Source organism: Bos grunniens, chromosome 18 (genome assembly GCF_055505025.1).
Source record: "Bos grunniens cultivar Pamir isolate PY7600 chromosome 18, Bosgru_T2T1.0, whole genome shotgun sequence".
Lineage (NCBI taxonomy): Eukaryota > Metazoa > Chordata > Mammalia > Artiodactyla > Bovidae > Bos > Bos grunniens.
The window spans coordinates 59888868-59906917 of NC_141182.1; the positions used below are offsets into that span (position 1 = coordinate 59888868).

The 18050-nt window shown below is 44.5% G+C and overlaps 1 protein-coding gene across 13 annotated transcripts in view; it reads right to left on the reverse strand.

Moving 5' to 3' along the window:
* The window catches only part of LOC147354472 (zinc finger protein 860-like), a 44401-nt gene that overhangs the window by 14628 nt on the left and 11723 nt on the right, over positions 1–18050 (reverse strand). For 7 of the 13 annotated variants that reach the window (XM_086354170.1, XM_086354167.1, XM_086354168.1 and 4 more), the window contains exons 3-4: positions 7601–7671; positions 4238–4364 (exon numbers count right to left, since the gene is read on the reverse strand). The exons of 2 other annotated variants lie outside the window; for them this stretch is intronic. In XM_086354170.1, the coding sequence (XP_086210296.1) occupies positions 4238–4364; positions 7601–7657 (184 nt within the window). In that variant the 5' untranslated portion in view covers positions 7658–7671. Of the gene's footprint in view, positions 1–4237; positions 4365–7600; positions 7672–8653; positions 8729–14243; positions 14327–18050 lie in introns of all 13 variants that reach the window. 4 more of the 13 variants (XM_086354178.1, XM_086354176.1, XM_086354171.1 and 1 more) reach the window with 3 other exon arrangements.

Below are 18050 nucleotides of genomic sequence, written 5' to 3' on the forward strand. Positions count from 1 at the left end.
CAACAACACAAGAGAAGACTCTACACATGGACATCACCAGATGGTCAACACCGAAATCAGACTGATTATATTCTTTGCAGCCAAAGATGGAGAAGCTCTATACAGTCAGCAAAAACAAGACAGGGAGCTGATTGTGGCTCAGATCATGAACTCCTTATTGCCAAATTCAGACTTAAATTGAAGAAAGTAGGGAAAACCACTAGACCATTCAGATATGACCTAAATCAAATCCCTTATGATTATACAGTGGAAGTGAGAAATAGATTTAAGGGACTAGATCTGATAGATAGAGTGCCTGATGAACTACGGATGGAGGTTCGTGACAGTGTACAGGAGACAGGGATCAAGACCATCCCCATGGTAAAGAAATGCAAAAAAGCAAAATCGCTGTCTGGGGAGGTCTTAGAAATAGCTGTGAAAAGAAGAGAAGCGAAAAGCAAAGGAGAAAAGGAAAGATATAAGCATCTGAATGGAAAGTTCCAAAGAATAGCAAGGAAAGATAGAAAGCCTTCCTCAGCGATCAATGCAAAGAAATAGAGGAAAACAACAGAATGGGAAAGACTAGAGATCTGTTCAAGAAAATTAGAGACACCAAGGGAATATTTTATGCAAAGATGGGCAAAATAAAGGACAGAAATGGTATGGACCTAACAGAAGCAGAAGATATTAAGAAGAGGTGGCAAGAATACACAGAAGAACTATACAAAAAAGATCTTCACGACCAAGATAATCACGATGGTGTGATCACTCACCTAGAGCCAGACATCCTGGAATGTGAAGTCAAGTGGGCCTTAGAAAGCATCACTACAAACAAAGCTAGTGGAGGTGATGGAATTCCAGTTGAGCTATTTCAAATCCTAGAAGACGATGATGTGAAATTGCTGCACTGAATATGCCAGTAAATGTGGAAAACACAGCAGTGGCCACAGGACTGGAAAAGGTCAGTTTTCATTCCAATCCCAAAGAAAGGCAATGCCAAAGAGTGCTCAAACTACCGCAGAATTGCACTCACCTCACATACTAGTAAAGTAATGCTCAAAATTCTCCAAGCCAGGCTTCAGCAATACGTGAACCATGAACTTCCAGATGTTCACGATGGTTTTAGAAAAGGCAGAGGAACTACAGATCAAATTGCCAACATCCGCTGGATCACTGAAAAAGCAAGAGAGTTCCAGAAAAACATCTATTTCTGCTTTATTGACTATGCCAAAGCCTTTGACTGTGTGGATCACAATAAACTGTGGAAAATTCTGAAAGAGATGGGAATACCAGACTACCTGACTTGCCTTTTGAGAAACCTGTATGCAGGTCAGGAAGCAACAGTTAGAACTGGACATGGAACAACAGACTGGTTCCAAATAGCAAACGCAGTATGTCAAGGCTGTATATTGTCACCCTGCTTATTTAACTTATATGCAGAGTACATCATGAGAAACACTGGGCTGGAAGAAACACAAGCTGGAATCAAGATTGCCGGGAGAAATATCAATAACCTCAGATAAGCAGATGACACCACCCTTATGGCAGAAAGTGAAGAGGAACAAAAAAGCCTCTTGGTGTAAGTGAAAGAGGAGAATGAAAAAGTTGGCTTAAAGCTCAACATTCAGAAAACTAAGATCATGGCATCTGGTCCCATTACTTCCTGGGAAATAGATAGGGAAACAGTGGAAACAGTGTCAGACTTTATTTTTTGGGGCTCCAAAATCACTGCAGATGGTGACTGCAGCCATGAAATTAAAAGACGCTTACTCCTTGGAAGGAAAGTTATGACCAACCTATAGCATATTCAAAAGCAGAGACATTACTTTGCCAACAAAGGTCTGTCTAGTTAAGGCTATGGTTTCTCCAGTGGTCATGTATGGATGTGAGAGTTGGACTGTGAGTGAAGCTGAGCACTGAAGAATTGATGCTTTTGAACTGTGGTGTTGGAGAAGACTCTTGAGAGTCCCTTGGACTGCAAGAAGATCCAACCGTCCATTCTAAAGGAGATCAGTCCTGGGTATTCTTTGGAAGGACTGATGCTAAAGCTGAAACTCCAATACTTTGTCCACCTCATGCAAAGAGTTGACTCATTGGAAAAGACTCTGATGCTGGGAGGGATTGGGGACAGAAGGAGAAGGTGAAGACAGAGGATGAGATGGCTGGATGGAATCACCGACTCAATGGACATGAGTTTGGATAAACTCTGGAAGTTGGTGATGGACATGGAGGCCTGGCATGCTGCGGTTCATAGGGTCGCAAAGAGTTGGACATGACTGAGCGACTGAACTGAACTGAAAAGACAAGGAAATAAAAACAGCAGAGGATACATCACCAAATTCGCTTCTGACCCAAGTGCAGACTGGAGCAGCCCTGGGAAGTACCAGGACACAGCACATCCAGAGTCTCAACTGGGTAAAGGTCCCCGGCAGCCTGTCCACTCCATGAGTTAGGCTTTAACACTGCAGTTCGGGGTTCCTGCTTATCATCCCAGGATGCAAACTGATATCATTAATCTGTGAGCAAACAGAAGCTCTGGTTTCATCTTAATGCTGTTTGTCTTATGAAACTTGGATGTTCCTAAGCCTGGGGCTGGGTTTGTCAGAGTCTCTTTGAACAATCTCAGGGTGAACAATCTCAAGATTTGTGTCCTAACTTATCTATGTTGCTGCAATCCTTGCACTCACAGCAGGCAGTCAGGGTACTCACAGTCAGGGTGTGTCCAGGCAGGTTGGAGGCAAGCACAGAGGAATGCACTGCTTTGTCTTAAAGCCTAAACAGGATTATTTATTTAATTTCCCTAACACCCTGGTGGCCACATGGTAAAAAGTTAGCTTGCTGATGCGGGAGACATGGGTTCGATCTTTGTTCTGGGAAGATCTCCCATGCCAGGGAGCAACTAAGCTGAAGGACAGATTCTGAGCCTGGGTAGCGAAACTACTGAAGCGCGTGTGCCTAGAGCTGGTGCTCCACAACAAAAGAAGCCACCGTGATGAGAAGCCATGCACCCTGCAAGCAGACAGTAGCCCCCACTTGTCTCAAATAGAGAAATGGCCATATAGGAAATAGACCCAGTACAGCCAAAAAAAAGAAAAACCAAAAAGTCTTGCCTTTGTCTCTGTGGGCACTAAAGCACCACTGAAGGGTGATGTACATTTCACAGGTCAACGAACAGAGCAGGAAGTTGAAGAAAAATCTCCCATGAGAGTTCACAAACACTAAATATCTGTTTTCTCACAGAACTCTCGCACTTTAAGAGTTTCCCAAACACGATGAATGGTGTGGCTTCCTCTCTGCCTTGTGACAGCTGACCTGAAGTCACACTGTTGATCCTTTCCCATTCATCTGAGTTTCTGCTAATTAGCACCTTTCTCCACAATCCAGGGATCTTTCTTGTGCTATGAAAATAGAGTTATGATTCAGGTCAGAATCAGAAATTCCTGCTCAGAAGAAATCTCATACTTGGCTTCTTCCAGAATCCAAACTTTGTTTTTTTAAAATAAATGCATTTGCTATCTTTAATAATTTTGTTTATTCATTTACTTTGGCTGGAGTGAGTGATCCTTGCTGCTTGGACTTTTCCCCAAGTTGGGCAAGTAGGGGTTACTCTCCAGTTGGTGTATTGGTTTCTCATTTGCTTTGCCTTCTCCTGGGTCCACAGGCTTCAGTAGTTGTCCCATGTGGGCTCAGTAATTACAGCTTCCAGGTCTAGAATGCTGCTTTAGTAGTTCAGGCCCACAGGCTTAGCTGCTCTGTGTTGTGGGATCTTCCAGACCAGGGATCGAACCTGTGTCTCCTGCATTGGCAGGTGGAAAATCCCAGCTCTTTTGTCAGTCAAGAAATGAGGACATTATGATGGACAGAAAATATTTCACAAATTACTTTACTATCTGCCTCCTTCTGAATGCACAGCGAACAGTATACTATACAGTACAGTATATATCAGTTATCTAGTTCCTTTCCAAGAGTTACTAAACCAAGAACACAGGGGTATAAAACAGGCAACTGGATATTTCAAAGTTTGAAATCAGCTTTATAAACACTCAAGCTCTGGAAAAACTCCTTGTGTATCACACAGTGGGTAGGTCATCAGAAGGAAAGACAAGTTTGAACTCCTGATGCTAAACATGAAGCCTTACATGTCTGAGTGACAAGGTTTTCAGCTCAGTCAAGAAAAACAGGGCTCCTAAGAGACAGCAAGGGAAAATGCAGAGATACCGCAAAGTAGATCCCTACTTCAGAGGGAAGTGATCCTCACCCACAGACAGCAGGTTCCTGAGGGTCTCCACCATCACGTCCTTGTACAAGGTCCTCTGGGCAGGGTCCAGAGAGTCCCACTCCTTGGGAGTGAAATCTATGAACACATCCTTGAAGGTCAACTGTGCCTGAAATGAAAACACATTTAACCAACGGGCCTTGAGGAGGGTTCTTATTTTCACAGAAAAGGATAAGAAGTGAGACAGGTAAGGTCAGTTCAACTGAAGTAATATTCTGATATGTTCATGCAAATCTATATGGAGCAAATTGTTGCTCTCTAATTTAATCTCCTGTTTTTTCATAAGATGATGATATCCTCCAATCAACATGAATTCATCATGAGTGTGGACAAGACATGAAAAATATATAAATTACAATTAACAGTGGGTCGTTGATGCAGAAGTGTTGCGTTCAACACACTGAGTGACATTCACTATCTAGATGAGTTACAGCAAGACTGCTGTCTTCAGAGAGGACAAAGTCCACAGTGGCTTTAAAAGAACACAGACTGTGATGAGGATGTCATCATCACACTGATGAGAGGTGTCTCAACACTTCATACACACTAAGCATTACTCTAAAGACTTTACCCATATGAACTTGTCATCAACATAACAACAACAGTAGAGAAAGATCTGTGTCCATCTTACTGGGGAGAAGACTCTGTCACTCTAATAAATAGCTCTGATCAAACAGTTAAGAAATGAGGCAATAGCACCTGAGTTCAGGTGGTTGGGAGAGACAACTGAACCTAAGGAATCAAAGAGTTAAGTAACAGTATAAAAGACCATCCCCAGAGAGTCCCCTGAGAATACCTGAAACAAGTTCAAGGGAGCTGAAGGGCAATGGAACAGCATGAATAGTCACTGTACAGGGTCACCCCCTCTACCCCCCAACCCACACAATGTCAATAATCTGACTACTATTTACATTATTCATGTGATGAGGTAGAAACTATTAAAGGCCATGGAATACACACTTAAGATACAACTGCAACTGCTCTAAGCATAAACCGTATTTATGAGATGGTTTTGTAATAAAATCATGGAGTTACACATCCATGCACTCATGCATGCACATGGAAACACACAATTGATTGAAACAAGAAGCGTTGTCTTTATTTTTTTCTTTCGTTCAATCAAAACTTAGTGAGTATCAACTCTGTGTCCCTAACTGGGAGTACAGCAGTGAACACGACAGAGCTTACCATCCAGCAGCCAGCCAGCCAATTACATCCATAGTTTTAACATCACTATTTTTATATGTGCTCTGAAACAGGCCTGGTGCTAAGAGAAGATTCAGCAGAAAGTCTTGACCTACATCGAGAAGTCAGACAAGGTCTCTGTGAGGAAGAAACGCTTAGGATTGGCAAGGTGGGAAATGGAAGAGTTTTGTAAGCAGACAGAAGAGCCTGAGTGCTCTGACACAGGAAGATATTTACTGAACAGAAAACCAGCCAGTGTGACTGCAACATGGGAATGAAGACGGGGTAATGCCAGGAAAAGGCTGATTTCTGCAAGGCATATAAATTGAGGACGTTATTTCAAAAGCAACTGGACATGACTTAAGAATCTGCAGGAGGAAAGTTAGAGATTTAGGTTTGTTTTTCAGCGCTCACTTTGCTATGTGAGGAAGTTGTTGTTCAGTTGGCTCAGTCATGTCAGACTCTATGGGACTCCATGGACTGTAGCCTGCAAGGCTCCTCTGTCCATGGGATTCTCCAGGCAAGAAAACTGGAGTGGGTGGCCATTCCCTTCTCCTACATTTTGGCATCTTTGGCACATTAAAAGTGAGTCAAATGTAAGTTTGATTCAGTAAGTTTGTTAACATTCTATTTCCTTTTTACAGCTCATATGGTTTGGTTATGCTGGGCGTTCGTTGCTGTGACCCAGCTGTCTCTACTTGTGGCTGCACTGCAAGGAGTTGTGGCTGCAGTGCCCAGGCTCTCATTGCAGTGGCTTCTCTTGTTTCAGAAGACAAGCTCAAGCATGTGGGCTTCAGTAGTTAAGGATTCCAGGCTCCAGAGCACAGCCACAGCAGTTGTTGGGCATGGGCTTAGTTGCTCTGCAGCATCTTCCAGGAATTGGGATGGAACCTGTGTCCCCTACACTGGCAGACACATTGCTATCCACTGTATCACCAGGGAAGTCCTCAACATTATCTTATACTATTAAAAACATAAAAAGTAGTACAAGCAGAAAATAATACAGAAAATACTTTAACACCAACCTGTATAAAATACCTGTACTGAAAAATAATATGATGGCGTACCTGGTGGCTCAGTGGTAAAGAGTCCACTGACCAATGTAAGAAACACAGGTTGTTGCCTGGCCCATTAAGATCCCACATGCTGAGGGGCAACTAAGCCCGTGAGTCTCAATTCCTGAGCCAGAGCTGTAGAGCCCCAGAGGTGAAACTACTGAAGCCAGCACGCTCTAGAGCCTGGGCTGCAAGACAAGAGAAGCCACCACAATGGGAAGTGTACACACCGCAACCAGAGTGGTCACCGCTTTCCAGAACTAGGGAAAAGACACTGAAGCAAGGAAGTCAGAGTACAGGAAATAAATATATTTTAAAAGTAATAATGTGATTTTTATCATTAATTTTAGGTATGTACTTATTAACAAACTCCAAAATTTATGATTTTATTCCACTAAGAAAATACTGAATCAAGATTAGTAAAGTTGGAGAATTCCCTCATGGTCCAGTGGTTAAGATCCCTCACATCCACTGCAGGGTTTCAGGTTTGAGCCCTACTCAGCGAACTAAGACCCTAGAAGCTGAATCATGTGGTCAAAAAGAAAGAAAAAAAAATTAGTAAGCCCGATTTCACAGTTTAAATTAGATGGTGTAACGAAACACTCCCTAGCCCTGACATCTCTTTCTGAACATTGTATTCCATTCCCAAACACTTAAGTTTTCAGGGAGGTGCTCATTTAGTTTTAAATGTACTATAAAAAGTCAGAACTGATTTCCCCTCATTGGCCTCTTTGGCAGATTTTAACATGTACCGTACATGTTAATACCTGAGGTCCACCTACAGCTTCTTTACCCTGATTGACAGAGAGCAGACAGAGCATCCACATGGGCCATAAGCAACCCCTGCTGCCCAACAGCACTGAGACCCTGTCTTCAAACCGTGGGTGATAAGCCCTGCCCAGGGGAGCCCCCTCACAAGGTCCAGGTCACTGGGTCATGGGGAGACAGGATCTAAGTGGAGACGCTAGGCCTTGAGGGAAGGCCCCAGCTGAGTATGCATGTACAAGAGTCAGATAGGATACTTCAGAGTCAGACATGATTAGCAAGTCCAGAGAAGGGCATTTCAGGAAGGCAGTGTGAGAATCCACTGAGAATATGACCTTACAGGAGAAAGAGCCATGCCTGACTCCTGTTCTTTCCTCTTCTGTGCTTCTTCGTCCATGAGTCTTCACAGTTCTATCATGAAAGTGGAAAACATGCTGTTTAGTGCTTAGAGTCAACACATTCCCTTCCTGAGCCCCAACCACACACGCAGGGAAGCCCTCACTGTGTGGAACGGACAGTTTTCTGGGCCCATTGTTTCAGGAGGGACTCAAGATAGTCAACTCCCACAGAGAGACCAACACGGGACTTTCCCACACTTTCCCTCGGATCACATTGCCCTCCTGGTGAGGCCTTATGTACACAGAGGCAGGGGGCACCTCCGCTGACCCCACAATCCCCTTCAGGTCACACAGCAGGCCCTGGTCCAGCCCCACTCAGAGGAGAGTGCCCTCCCCTCCCCCAGGGCTTGATCTCAGTCTCAGAAGTGGAGGCTAAGAGCCCTGGTGCTCAATGCAGGATCCAGATCGGAATCATCTTCGGCCTGTGCCCATTCCTGGGGCGAGGCCCCACTTGAGATCTTGAGAGGCGTGTCTTTTGGGGGAGGGGTACAAAACATGCCCGGACAAAATGCCTCATGATCTCATGTGAAGCCTGGGTTGATCACTAGTGAAGGATTAAGGCCAGGCTACCTCCCACTTTCTTCTTTTCCAGCTTTACTGAGACTAACGAGAAGGATTATGTGTACATATACCATACACCATGTGATCATGTGACACGTGTCCACTGTGAAATATTTATCACAATCTACAAACCAACACATCCATCACCTCCAAATTCCGATGTTCTGTGTGCGGTGAAAACACTGACGACATACTCTGATGACAAATTCCCAGAAGGCAGTAACAGAACAGAATTAACTATGGTCAGCGTGCTGTACACACCTCCCCAGGACGCATTCATTTTACAACCCAAAGTCTATACCACCCTTCGACCAACATCTCCCCAACCTCCCCACCTCCCAGCCCCAGATAACCACCATCCCACTGTCTGGTACTAGTGAGTTTCACTTTTTTACATTCTACATATAAGCGAGCACATACAATATCAGTCTTACCCTGTCTGTCCTAATTCACTTAGCATAATATTCTCTACATTCATCCAAGCTGTCCCAAGTGACAAAAATCTCCATCTACACGGGAAGGGATAAGAAAACCTTCCTTAGTGATCAACGCAAAGAAATAGAGGAAAACAATAGAATGGGAAAGACTAGAGATCTCCTGAAGAAAATTAGAGATACCAAGGGAACATTTCAAGCAAAGATGGGCACAAAAAAGGACAGAAATGGTATGGACCTAGCAGAAGCAGAAGATATTAAGAAGACGTGGCAAGAATACACAGGAGAACTGTACAAAAAAGATCTTCATGACCCAGATAACCACAATGGTGTGATCACTCACCCAGAGTGAGACATCCTGGAATGCAAATTCAAGTGGGCCTTAGGAAGCACCACTATGAACAAAGCTAGTGGAGGTGATGGAATTCCAGCTGAGCTATTTCAAATCCTAAAAGATGATGCTGTGGAAGTGTTGCACTCAATACAATAGCCAATCTGGAAAACTCAGCAGTGGCCACAGGACTGGAAAAGGTCAGTTTTCATTCCAATCCCAAAGAAAGGCAATGCCAAAGAATGTTCAAACTACCACACAATTGTACTCAGCTCACATGCTAGCAAAGTAATGATAAAAGTTCTCCAAGCCAGGCTTCAACAATATGTGAACTGGGAACTTCCAGATGTTCAAGTTGGATTCAGAAAAGGCAGAGGAACCAGAGATCAAATTGCCAACATCCACTGGATCATCAAAAAAGCAAGAGAATGCCACAAAAACATCTACTTTTGCTTTATTGAATATGCCAAACCCTTTGACTGTGTGGATCACAACAAACTGTGGAAAAATCTTAAAGAGATGGGACTACCAGACCACCTGACCTGCCTCTTGAGAAATCTGCATGCAGGTCAAGAGGCAACAGTTAGAACTGGACATGGAATAACAGACTGGTTCCAAATTTGGAAAGGAGTTCATCAAGGCTGCATATTATTACCCTGCTTACTTAACTTACATGCAGAGCACATCATGCGAAATGCTGGGCTGGATGAAGCACAAGCTGGAATCAAGATTGCCGGGAAAAATATCAGTAACCTCAGATATGCATATGACACCACTCTTATGGCAGAAAGTGAAGAAGAACTAAAGAGCCTCTTGATGAAAGTGAGAGAGTGAAAAAGTTGGCTTAAAACCCAACATTCAGAAAACTAAGATCATGGCATCTGGTCCCATCACTTCATGGCAAATAGCTGGGGAAACAGTGGAAACAGTGACAGACTTTATTTTTGGGGTCTCCAAGATCACTGCTTATGATGACTGCACAAATGAAATTAAAAGATGCTTGCTCCTTGGAAGAAAAGCTATGTCTATGACCAACCTAGATAGGATATTGAAAAGCAGAGACATTACTTTACCAACAAAGGTCTAGTCAAAGCTATGGTTTTTCCAGTAGTCATGTATGGATGTGAGAGTTGGAGTATAAAGAAAGCTGAGTGGCGAAGAATTGATGCTTTTGAACCATGGTGTTGGAGAAGACTCTTGAGAGTCCCTTGGACAGCAAAGAAATCCAACTGGTCAATCCTAAACAAAATCATTCCTGACTATTCATTGGAAGTATTGATGCTGAAGCTGAAACTTCAATACTTTGGCCACCTGATGCAAAGAACTGAGTCACTGGCAAAAATCCTGAAGCTCGGAAAGATTGAAGGTGGGAGAAAGGGATGACAGAGGGTGAGATGGTTGGATGGCATCACCGATGTGATGGACATGAGTTTGAGTAAGTTCCGGGAGTTGGTGATGGACAGGGAAGCCTGGCGTGCTGCAGTCCATGAGCTGGCAGAGTCAGACATGGCTGAGCAACTAAACTGAACTGAATATGCCATTACAAATATGTGTGTATATTTGCCTGGGTTACCAATGAGGACTTCCCTGGGAGCTCAGAAGGTAAAGAATCTGCCAGCAATGCAGAAGACCCAGATTTGACCCCTTGGATGGAAAGATCCCCTGAAGAAGAGAATGGCAATCCACTGCAGTAATCTTGCCTAGAGAATTCCACGGACAGAGAAGCTTGGCAGGGTACAGTCCCTGGGGTCACAAAGAGTATGACATGACTGAGTGACTAACACTTACATTTACATGTTTTCAACCTGGATCCTGGGGCTCTTTAATCAATAGAAATAGTTATGAGACCAGAGGGGAATTTCAAGAAAGGCTTCATTGGGACCCTTGCTGCAGTAAGGAGAGACAGAAAAAGAAGTGTGTGCCCCTGCTCCTCCCAAAAAGCGGGGTGAGTTGATCCCTTTGGTTAAGGCTGGAAGGAAGCTGAGGTGACCTGCTCCGCCTCGGGCCCCCCGGTGGTGCTGTGAGCAGGGATCAGGGGAAGTGACCTGATTTTGCTTCTGGAGCCTCAGAAATCAAGCTTGGTTTGTGGTCCTTTTACTTATTGTTCAGAATTGCTGTCCGCTCATGAATGTGGTTATAGTTTCTTTGTTCAATTACACTTTCTTTGTGGTCTGTTGCCCGAGAAGACATTCGTCCAGGTGCAAGAACTGCAGTAAAAGGTCCCAGGACCCAGCCTGTCTCATACACACATCACGATTTCATCATCCACTCGGCTGAGCACAGACATTCAGGTTGTTTCTACAACACATGGTTGTTGTGAATCATACAGTATGGGTTACGGGAGTGCTGGTTACTCCTTCAAAATACTGATTTTTGCACAGAACTTCCCTGACGGTCCAGTGGTGAAGAACCTGCCTAGCTCTGTGGGGGATGTGGGTTCAATCGCTGGTGAGGGAACTAAGATCCCACAGGCAGCAGAGCGACTAAGCCCGAGCACCACACTAGAATTTCAGTGCACTGAAACCAAAGATCCTGGAGGATGCAGGCAAAGCCAAATACATAAACAGTTTTAAAAATTTTGCTTTTCTCAGCTATATAATTAGAAGTGAGATTGCGCGATCCTATGCATGTTCTATTTTTAATCTTTGGGTAACTCCGTACTGTTTTCCATGTACCATTTACTTGCCTTCAACCGTTTCCAACCATTAACTGTACTGTGCATGTACATGGCAGACGCCCGAGACCTGTAAAGATGATGAGAGAACAGCAGAGGAATCCACTGCGCTGGCAGCAACAAGTAGCAGCTGCGTCATCTCCAGAATAAGCCTCTGTACTACAGGTTGCTGTGGAGCTGATAACCCTCGGATTCTAAGAACAAGCCTTCAGTGCATCATGCGAAACTTCTGCCATCAAAGCTGAGGCCCAACCATTACCCTTTGAGGCTGAGAGAAACTTCCAAATCTGCATCTGGGCTAACACACTCCCCAGAGACCTAGTAATAATCCACCCATCCTGCTAGGCAATCCCCAGAAGGTTCCAAGCCTTAACAACTCCTGTGTTAATGATGGAATAATACACACGAAGAAGCCCAAACACCAACCAGACTCAAGACATCTTATCAGTCACAGTGACCCCAGCAGCCCCAAACTGTCATCACCAAAATCTAATAATACAAGACAGATGTGTAGGCTGATGCACACGCCCCAGTGCAACTTCAACATCTTCCAAGAACACGCCAACTTCTCTTTTTTTACCTTCCATCTGAAATCTTCATTAGCAACTCAAACTAACAGAAAATCTATAGGTAATCCGCAAAGTGATCTCTAGAATTTTAATGACAGTTATTCTAAGGGCCTGATTCTCGCCCTCCCTAAAGACCCCACAGAATGCACTGTGTGGAGGGGGTGCTGTGGGGCACCTCCTGGATCCCATCCCCCTTCTCTGTGACCACTGTGCCCATCCTCCTGCACCCAGACCTCCCTGTGGGCTCAGCTCAGGCCTTGATTCTAACACACTGCAGGGTAACAGTTCTCAATCCAATTCCACTTCCTTCCTTCCTTCAGTGGTGTGATCATGTGTTTCCCAACGAAACCCAGTCATGCAAACCTCAGTCACAGCATCTGTGTCCCAGGGAAACTGAGCTAAGACACTATGGCATGCCCACCATTCCACGCAGCCCACAATTGCCCATGAGCCCACATCTAGGTCCTCCAGGTAGAACTGAGACCACCTTTGTCAAGAGTTCCACACAACATGATCCCACAAGTACGAATGTCTCTCTCACACACATACACACACACACCACCCCCCCCATTCATTGGGTTCATCCACAGGCCTACTCTTGCTGCCACAATCCTCCTGGAGACTCTGACAAGCTCCCCTTCACTTTCCCCCATTTTTCTACCTCTTCATGCATGGTTGAACAAGAGGGATAAACAGCAGAGACAAGGGCATGAGTATCGCAACAGAGTTGCACCAACCTGCAAATCCAAGGACACTCAGCACTCAGTACAGAGACGAAGGAAGTGGCCCTCCTGGGAAAACCTGCCAGCAACTTGGGACATCAGAAAGTTTTACAGGCCCTTGAGATTTGGTTGGATTGAGGGCAGTGAAGAATTAACAAACATAGAGAGACCCAGTCTCACTGACCCCTGTTCTCCCCAGTGAGAGCTAACTGGAAGATATCCCAGATCTTTAAGGAGGGCGGAGGACACGGACTCCCTCATATCCCCTTGGATTCCAAACCTTCTGGCCACTCTAACCACAGTAAACTCAGCATCCCCTGATCTGAGCAGATAAACTGCTGGAAGGCAGAGCTGCTGTCTAAGATGGCAACTGGTCCCTGGGTGGACAGAGCTTAGAAGACCTGGGGGCTGCAGTGAGGAGTGACACAGCAGACTAAAACATGGGGACACCTCAAGACACTAGACCTATTGGGCTCATTAGGACTCCCCATATCTTTTTGCTTTTCAGTGATTAAGTGTCCACATGGGGTAAGGATCAATTAGAGTTGAAATGTCCAGAACAGATACAGAAACCATCACCACCTACCCTGTCCCCTCTGTCTCCCCTGAGAATTCTTCAGCCCAACCCACATTCCCAGTCCTCACCCCCAGAGTGAGATGCTGTGAGCATCCATGGAGGAAGAGGAACATGGTGCATCCTTCAATGGAGGGAAAAGAGGAAAGACTTCAAACACTCAAAGGCCAAGGGCATTTCTGATGAAGGTGATTAATATAGAGGCAGTAAACCTGGTTAATGTGACAGAGAATATGGGAAAGAGACGGGGAGACCTCGCTGGCCTAGACCTGAAAGAACAGAAAGAGCAAGGGCCACAGTGATTAATGACCAAAGGCAGGTGTAGAAACTAAGATCCAAGACAGTGAAGGTTTTGGTGTCTATGAGCAAGGACTAAGTGGATATGACCAGGACAGACTGACCATGAGAATGGGTTCAGCTCCCTGGATGAGGCTGGAGACACTGGCAGTGACCTGAGGGTGACAAAGGGCTGTGGAGCCATCTGAGGAGTCAGGATGCTGCCCTGAGGACACGGGGAAGCCAGTGAAGGTGGGAGGTCTCCCTGCAGATTGACCCTTATTCATAGAAGACATTTGCTGATAATCTATCTCACTCTAAGCATATGTTCCCGCCTCCATCCTACTGTTGTCCTTTTTCACTTTGCAAAATTGGGACCCATTTTAAATTCTAGTAACAACTGGGCTCTCCCTCCAAGAAGAACTGTCACACACAGTCACACACCTGATTTGGCCAATCATTTCAGTGGTCACTGTTGCTCAGATTCTGGACCAGAGGGAAACATCATCAGATCACCTCCTTGCTCACTAGTTACCAGATCACATAAAAGAGAGGAAAATGGAGTATCAGACGAACTGCTTAAATTAGGTCGTGACTCTTTAATATAAAAGATCACTGACATTCTTCCTAAGTACTCGTCAAAACAGTCTACATCTCTTTACTAGTTGCCAGAAAAATGCTTCAAAAATATAACATTAAGAAGAAACAGCAAATGGGCCTCAAATAAACATGAAACAGAGCTAAAGTGAATCAGCTTGTTAAAAATTTTTCCACTGAAAAATTATGGTGTCAAGTGAAAACAAAAAACTCTTGAGAACACAGCATACTTAGAAAACAATGACATGAACTATTTACAGGAGGGTAACAAATCTTATTTCAGAAGCAAATAATTCTTTACAAGAAAGTCGGTATTGAATGATCTAATCTATCCCAAGCTACAAAAAGAATTAAATGTACAGAAAGGAGAAAGCAAAAAGGAAAATGATCACAAAGAACATATTTAATGTTCCTGGAAAAGGCATTATGTAGTAAGAGAGTCAGTCAGTTCTGCATATGGATGTTATCTTTTAATACAAATAATTACAAAAGGCACAAGCCTTACAGACAGAAGTTTTGCACTTCTCATCTGTATAATGTAAAGAAACAAGTTTTAAATTTATTAGATCCTAAAGCCAAAAATCAATGTGGTGGTTTTGTTACTAAGTCGTGTCAGACTCTTGCGATCCCATGGACTGTAGCCCGCGAGGCTCTTCTGTCCATGGGATTCTCCAGGCAAGAATACTGGAGTGGGTTGCCATTTCCTTCTCCAGAGGATCTTCCCCACCCAGAAACTGAACTTGGGTCTCCTGCATTGCAGGCAGATTCTTTACTGACTGAGCTATGAGGTAAGGCAAAAATCAATGTATCACAACTTCATAATACTTATCCAACCAATTCAACACTCTCCTGGATCTAGTCCTCTCCCCCACCTGCACACTACTTGTTTCCACTTTATTAAGTTGATCTGTGTCCCTACTTCTTTCTCCGTCTCCCTTTCTCTTCCCCTCTGCTCTCCAGCTGTCCTCCTCTCTACTTCTTTCCTGACTCCCATCTGGCCTCTCGCTGCCATCTGTTCCCTGTAAAATGCTTCTAATCCAACATCCTTGATGATCCTCAATCTCCATGAATTTCTGCCTTTCTTCCTCCATCTCTGCCCTCCCTTCCTCCCAACTCTCTGGCACTCCCAAGTGGATATGCTTCCTTTCACCTTGCTTGCTTTCTCAGCTCCTCCAATTACTGGATGTGAGTCAAAGTCGCTCAGTCCTGTCTGACTCTTGCAACCCCATGGCTGTAGTCCATGGAATTCTCCAGGTCAGAATACTGGAGTGGGTAGCTGTTCCCTTCTCCAGGGGATCTTCCCAACCCAGGGATTGAACCCAGGTCTCCTGCATTACCAGCGGGTTCTTTAGTAGCTGAGCCACGAGGGAAGCCCGATCACTAGGGGTCCCCTTTCTCTCCCAGCAGGATATCGCTCTTTAAGCCAAGGTTCTAACTCTTGTATCCCCTTTGCGGGCTCTCTGTGTGAACCGCCTCTCCACTGTCGCCCTCTTTGGGACCCCTGATTCCCAGCCCCTCTACCTGAAGGCTATTGAAGGGGTTGGCAGAGGATCAGATGGTTAGATAGCATCCCTGGACTCAATGATTACACAGTGGAAGTGAGAAATAGGTTTAAGGGCCTAGATCTGATAGATAGAGTGCCTGATGAACTATGGACGGAGGTTTGTGACACTGTACAGGAGACAGGGATCAAGACCATCCCCATGGAAAAGAAATGCAAAAGAGCAAAATGGCTGTCTGGGGAGGCCTTACAAATAGCTGTGAAAAGAAAAGTGAAAAGCAAAGGAGAAAAGGAAAGATATAAACATCTGAATGCAGAGTTCCAAAGAATAGCAAGAAGAGATAAGAAAGCCTTCCTCAGCGATCAATGCAAAGAAATAGAGGAAAACAACAGAATGGGAAAAACTAGAGATCTCTTCAAGAAAATTAGAGATACCAAGGGAACATTTCATGCAAAGATGAGCTCAATAAAGGACAGAAATGGTATGGACCTAACAGAAGCAGAAGATATTAAGAAGAGGTGGCAAGAATACACAGAAGAACTATACAAAAAAGATCTTTACGACTAAGATAATCACTCATCTATAGCCAGACATCCTGGAATGTGAAGTCAAGTAGGCCTCAGAAAGCATCACTATGAACAAAGCTAGTGGAGGTGATGGAATTCCAGCTGAGCTATTTTAAATCCTGGAAGATGATGCTGTGAAAGTGCTGCACTCAATATGCCAGCAAATTTGGAAAACTCAGCAGTGGCCACAGGACTGAAAAGGTCAGTTTTCATTCCAATGCCAAAGAAAGGCAATGCCAAAGAATGCTCAAATTACCGCACAATTGCACTCACCTCACATGCTAGTAAAGTAATGTTGAAAATTCTCCAAGCCAGACTTCAGCAATATGTGAACCATGAACTTCCAGATGTTCAAGCTGGTTTTAGAAAAGGCAGAGGAACCAGAGATCAAATTGCCAACATCCACTGGATCATTGAAAATGCAAGAGAGTTCCAGAAAAACATCTATTTCTGCTTTATTGACTATGCCAAAGCCTTTGACTGTGTGGATCACAATTAACTGTGAAAAGTTCTGAAAAGATGGGAATACCAGACCACCTGACCTGCCTCTTGAGAAATCTGTATGCAGGTCAGGAAGCAACAGTTAGAACCGGACATGGAACAACAGACTGGTTCCAAATAGGAAAAGGAGTACGTCAAGGCTGTATAGTCACCCTGTTTATTTAACTTACATGCAGAGTACATCACAAGAAACGCTGGACTGGGAGAAACGCTGGACTGGAAGAAACACAAGCTGGAATCAAGATTGCTGGGAAAAATATCAATAACCTCAGATATGCAGATGACACCACCCTTATGGCAGAAAGTGAAGAGGAACTCAAAAGCCTCTTGAGGAAAGTGAAAGTGGAGAGTGAAAAAGTTGGCTTAAAGCTCAACATTCAGAAAACGAAGATCATGGCACCCGGTCCCATCACTTCATGGGAAATAGATGGGGAAACAGTGGAAACAGTGTCAGACATTATTTTTGGGGGCTCCAAAATCACTGCAGATGGTGACTGCTGCCATGAAATTAAAAGACACTTACTCCTTGGAAGGAAAGTTATGACCAACCTAGATAGCATATTCAAAATCAAAGACATTACTTTGCCAACAAAGGTTCATCTAGTCAAGGCTATGGTTTTTCCTGTGGTCATGTATGGATGTGAGAGTTGGACTGTGAAGAAGGCCGAGCGCCGAAGAATTGATGCTTTTGAACTGTGCTGTTGGAGAAGACTCTTGAGAGTTCCTTGGACTGCAAGGAGATCCAACCAGTCCATTCTGAAGGAGATCAGCCCTGGGATTTCTTCGGAAGGAATGATGCTGAAGCTGAAACTCCAGGACTTTGGCCACCTCACGTGAAGAGGTGACTCATTGGAAAAGACTCTGATCCTGGGAGGGATTGGGGGCAGGAGGAGAAGGGGACGACAGAGGATGCTGAGATGGCTGGATGGCATCACTGACTCGATGGACCTGGGTCCGAGTGAACTCCGGGAGTTGGTGATGGACAGGGAGGCCTGGCGTGCTGCAATTCATGGGTTCGAAAAGAGTCGGACATGACTGAGCGACAACTGAACTGAACTGGACTCAATGAACAAGAATTTGAGCAA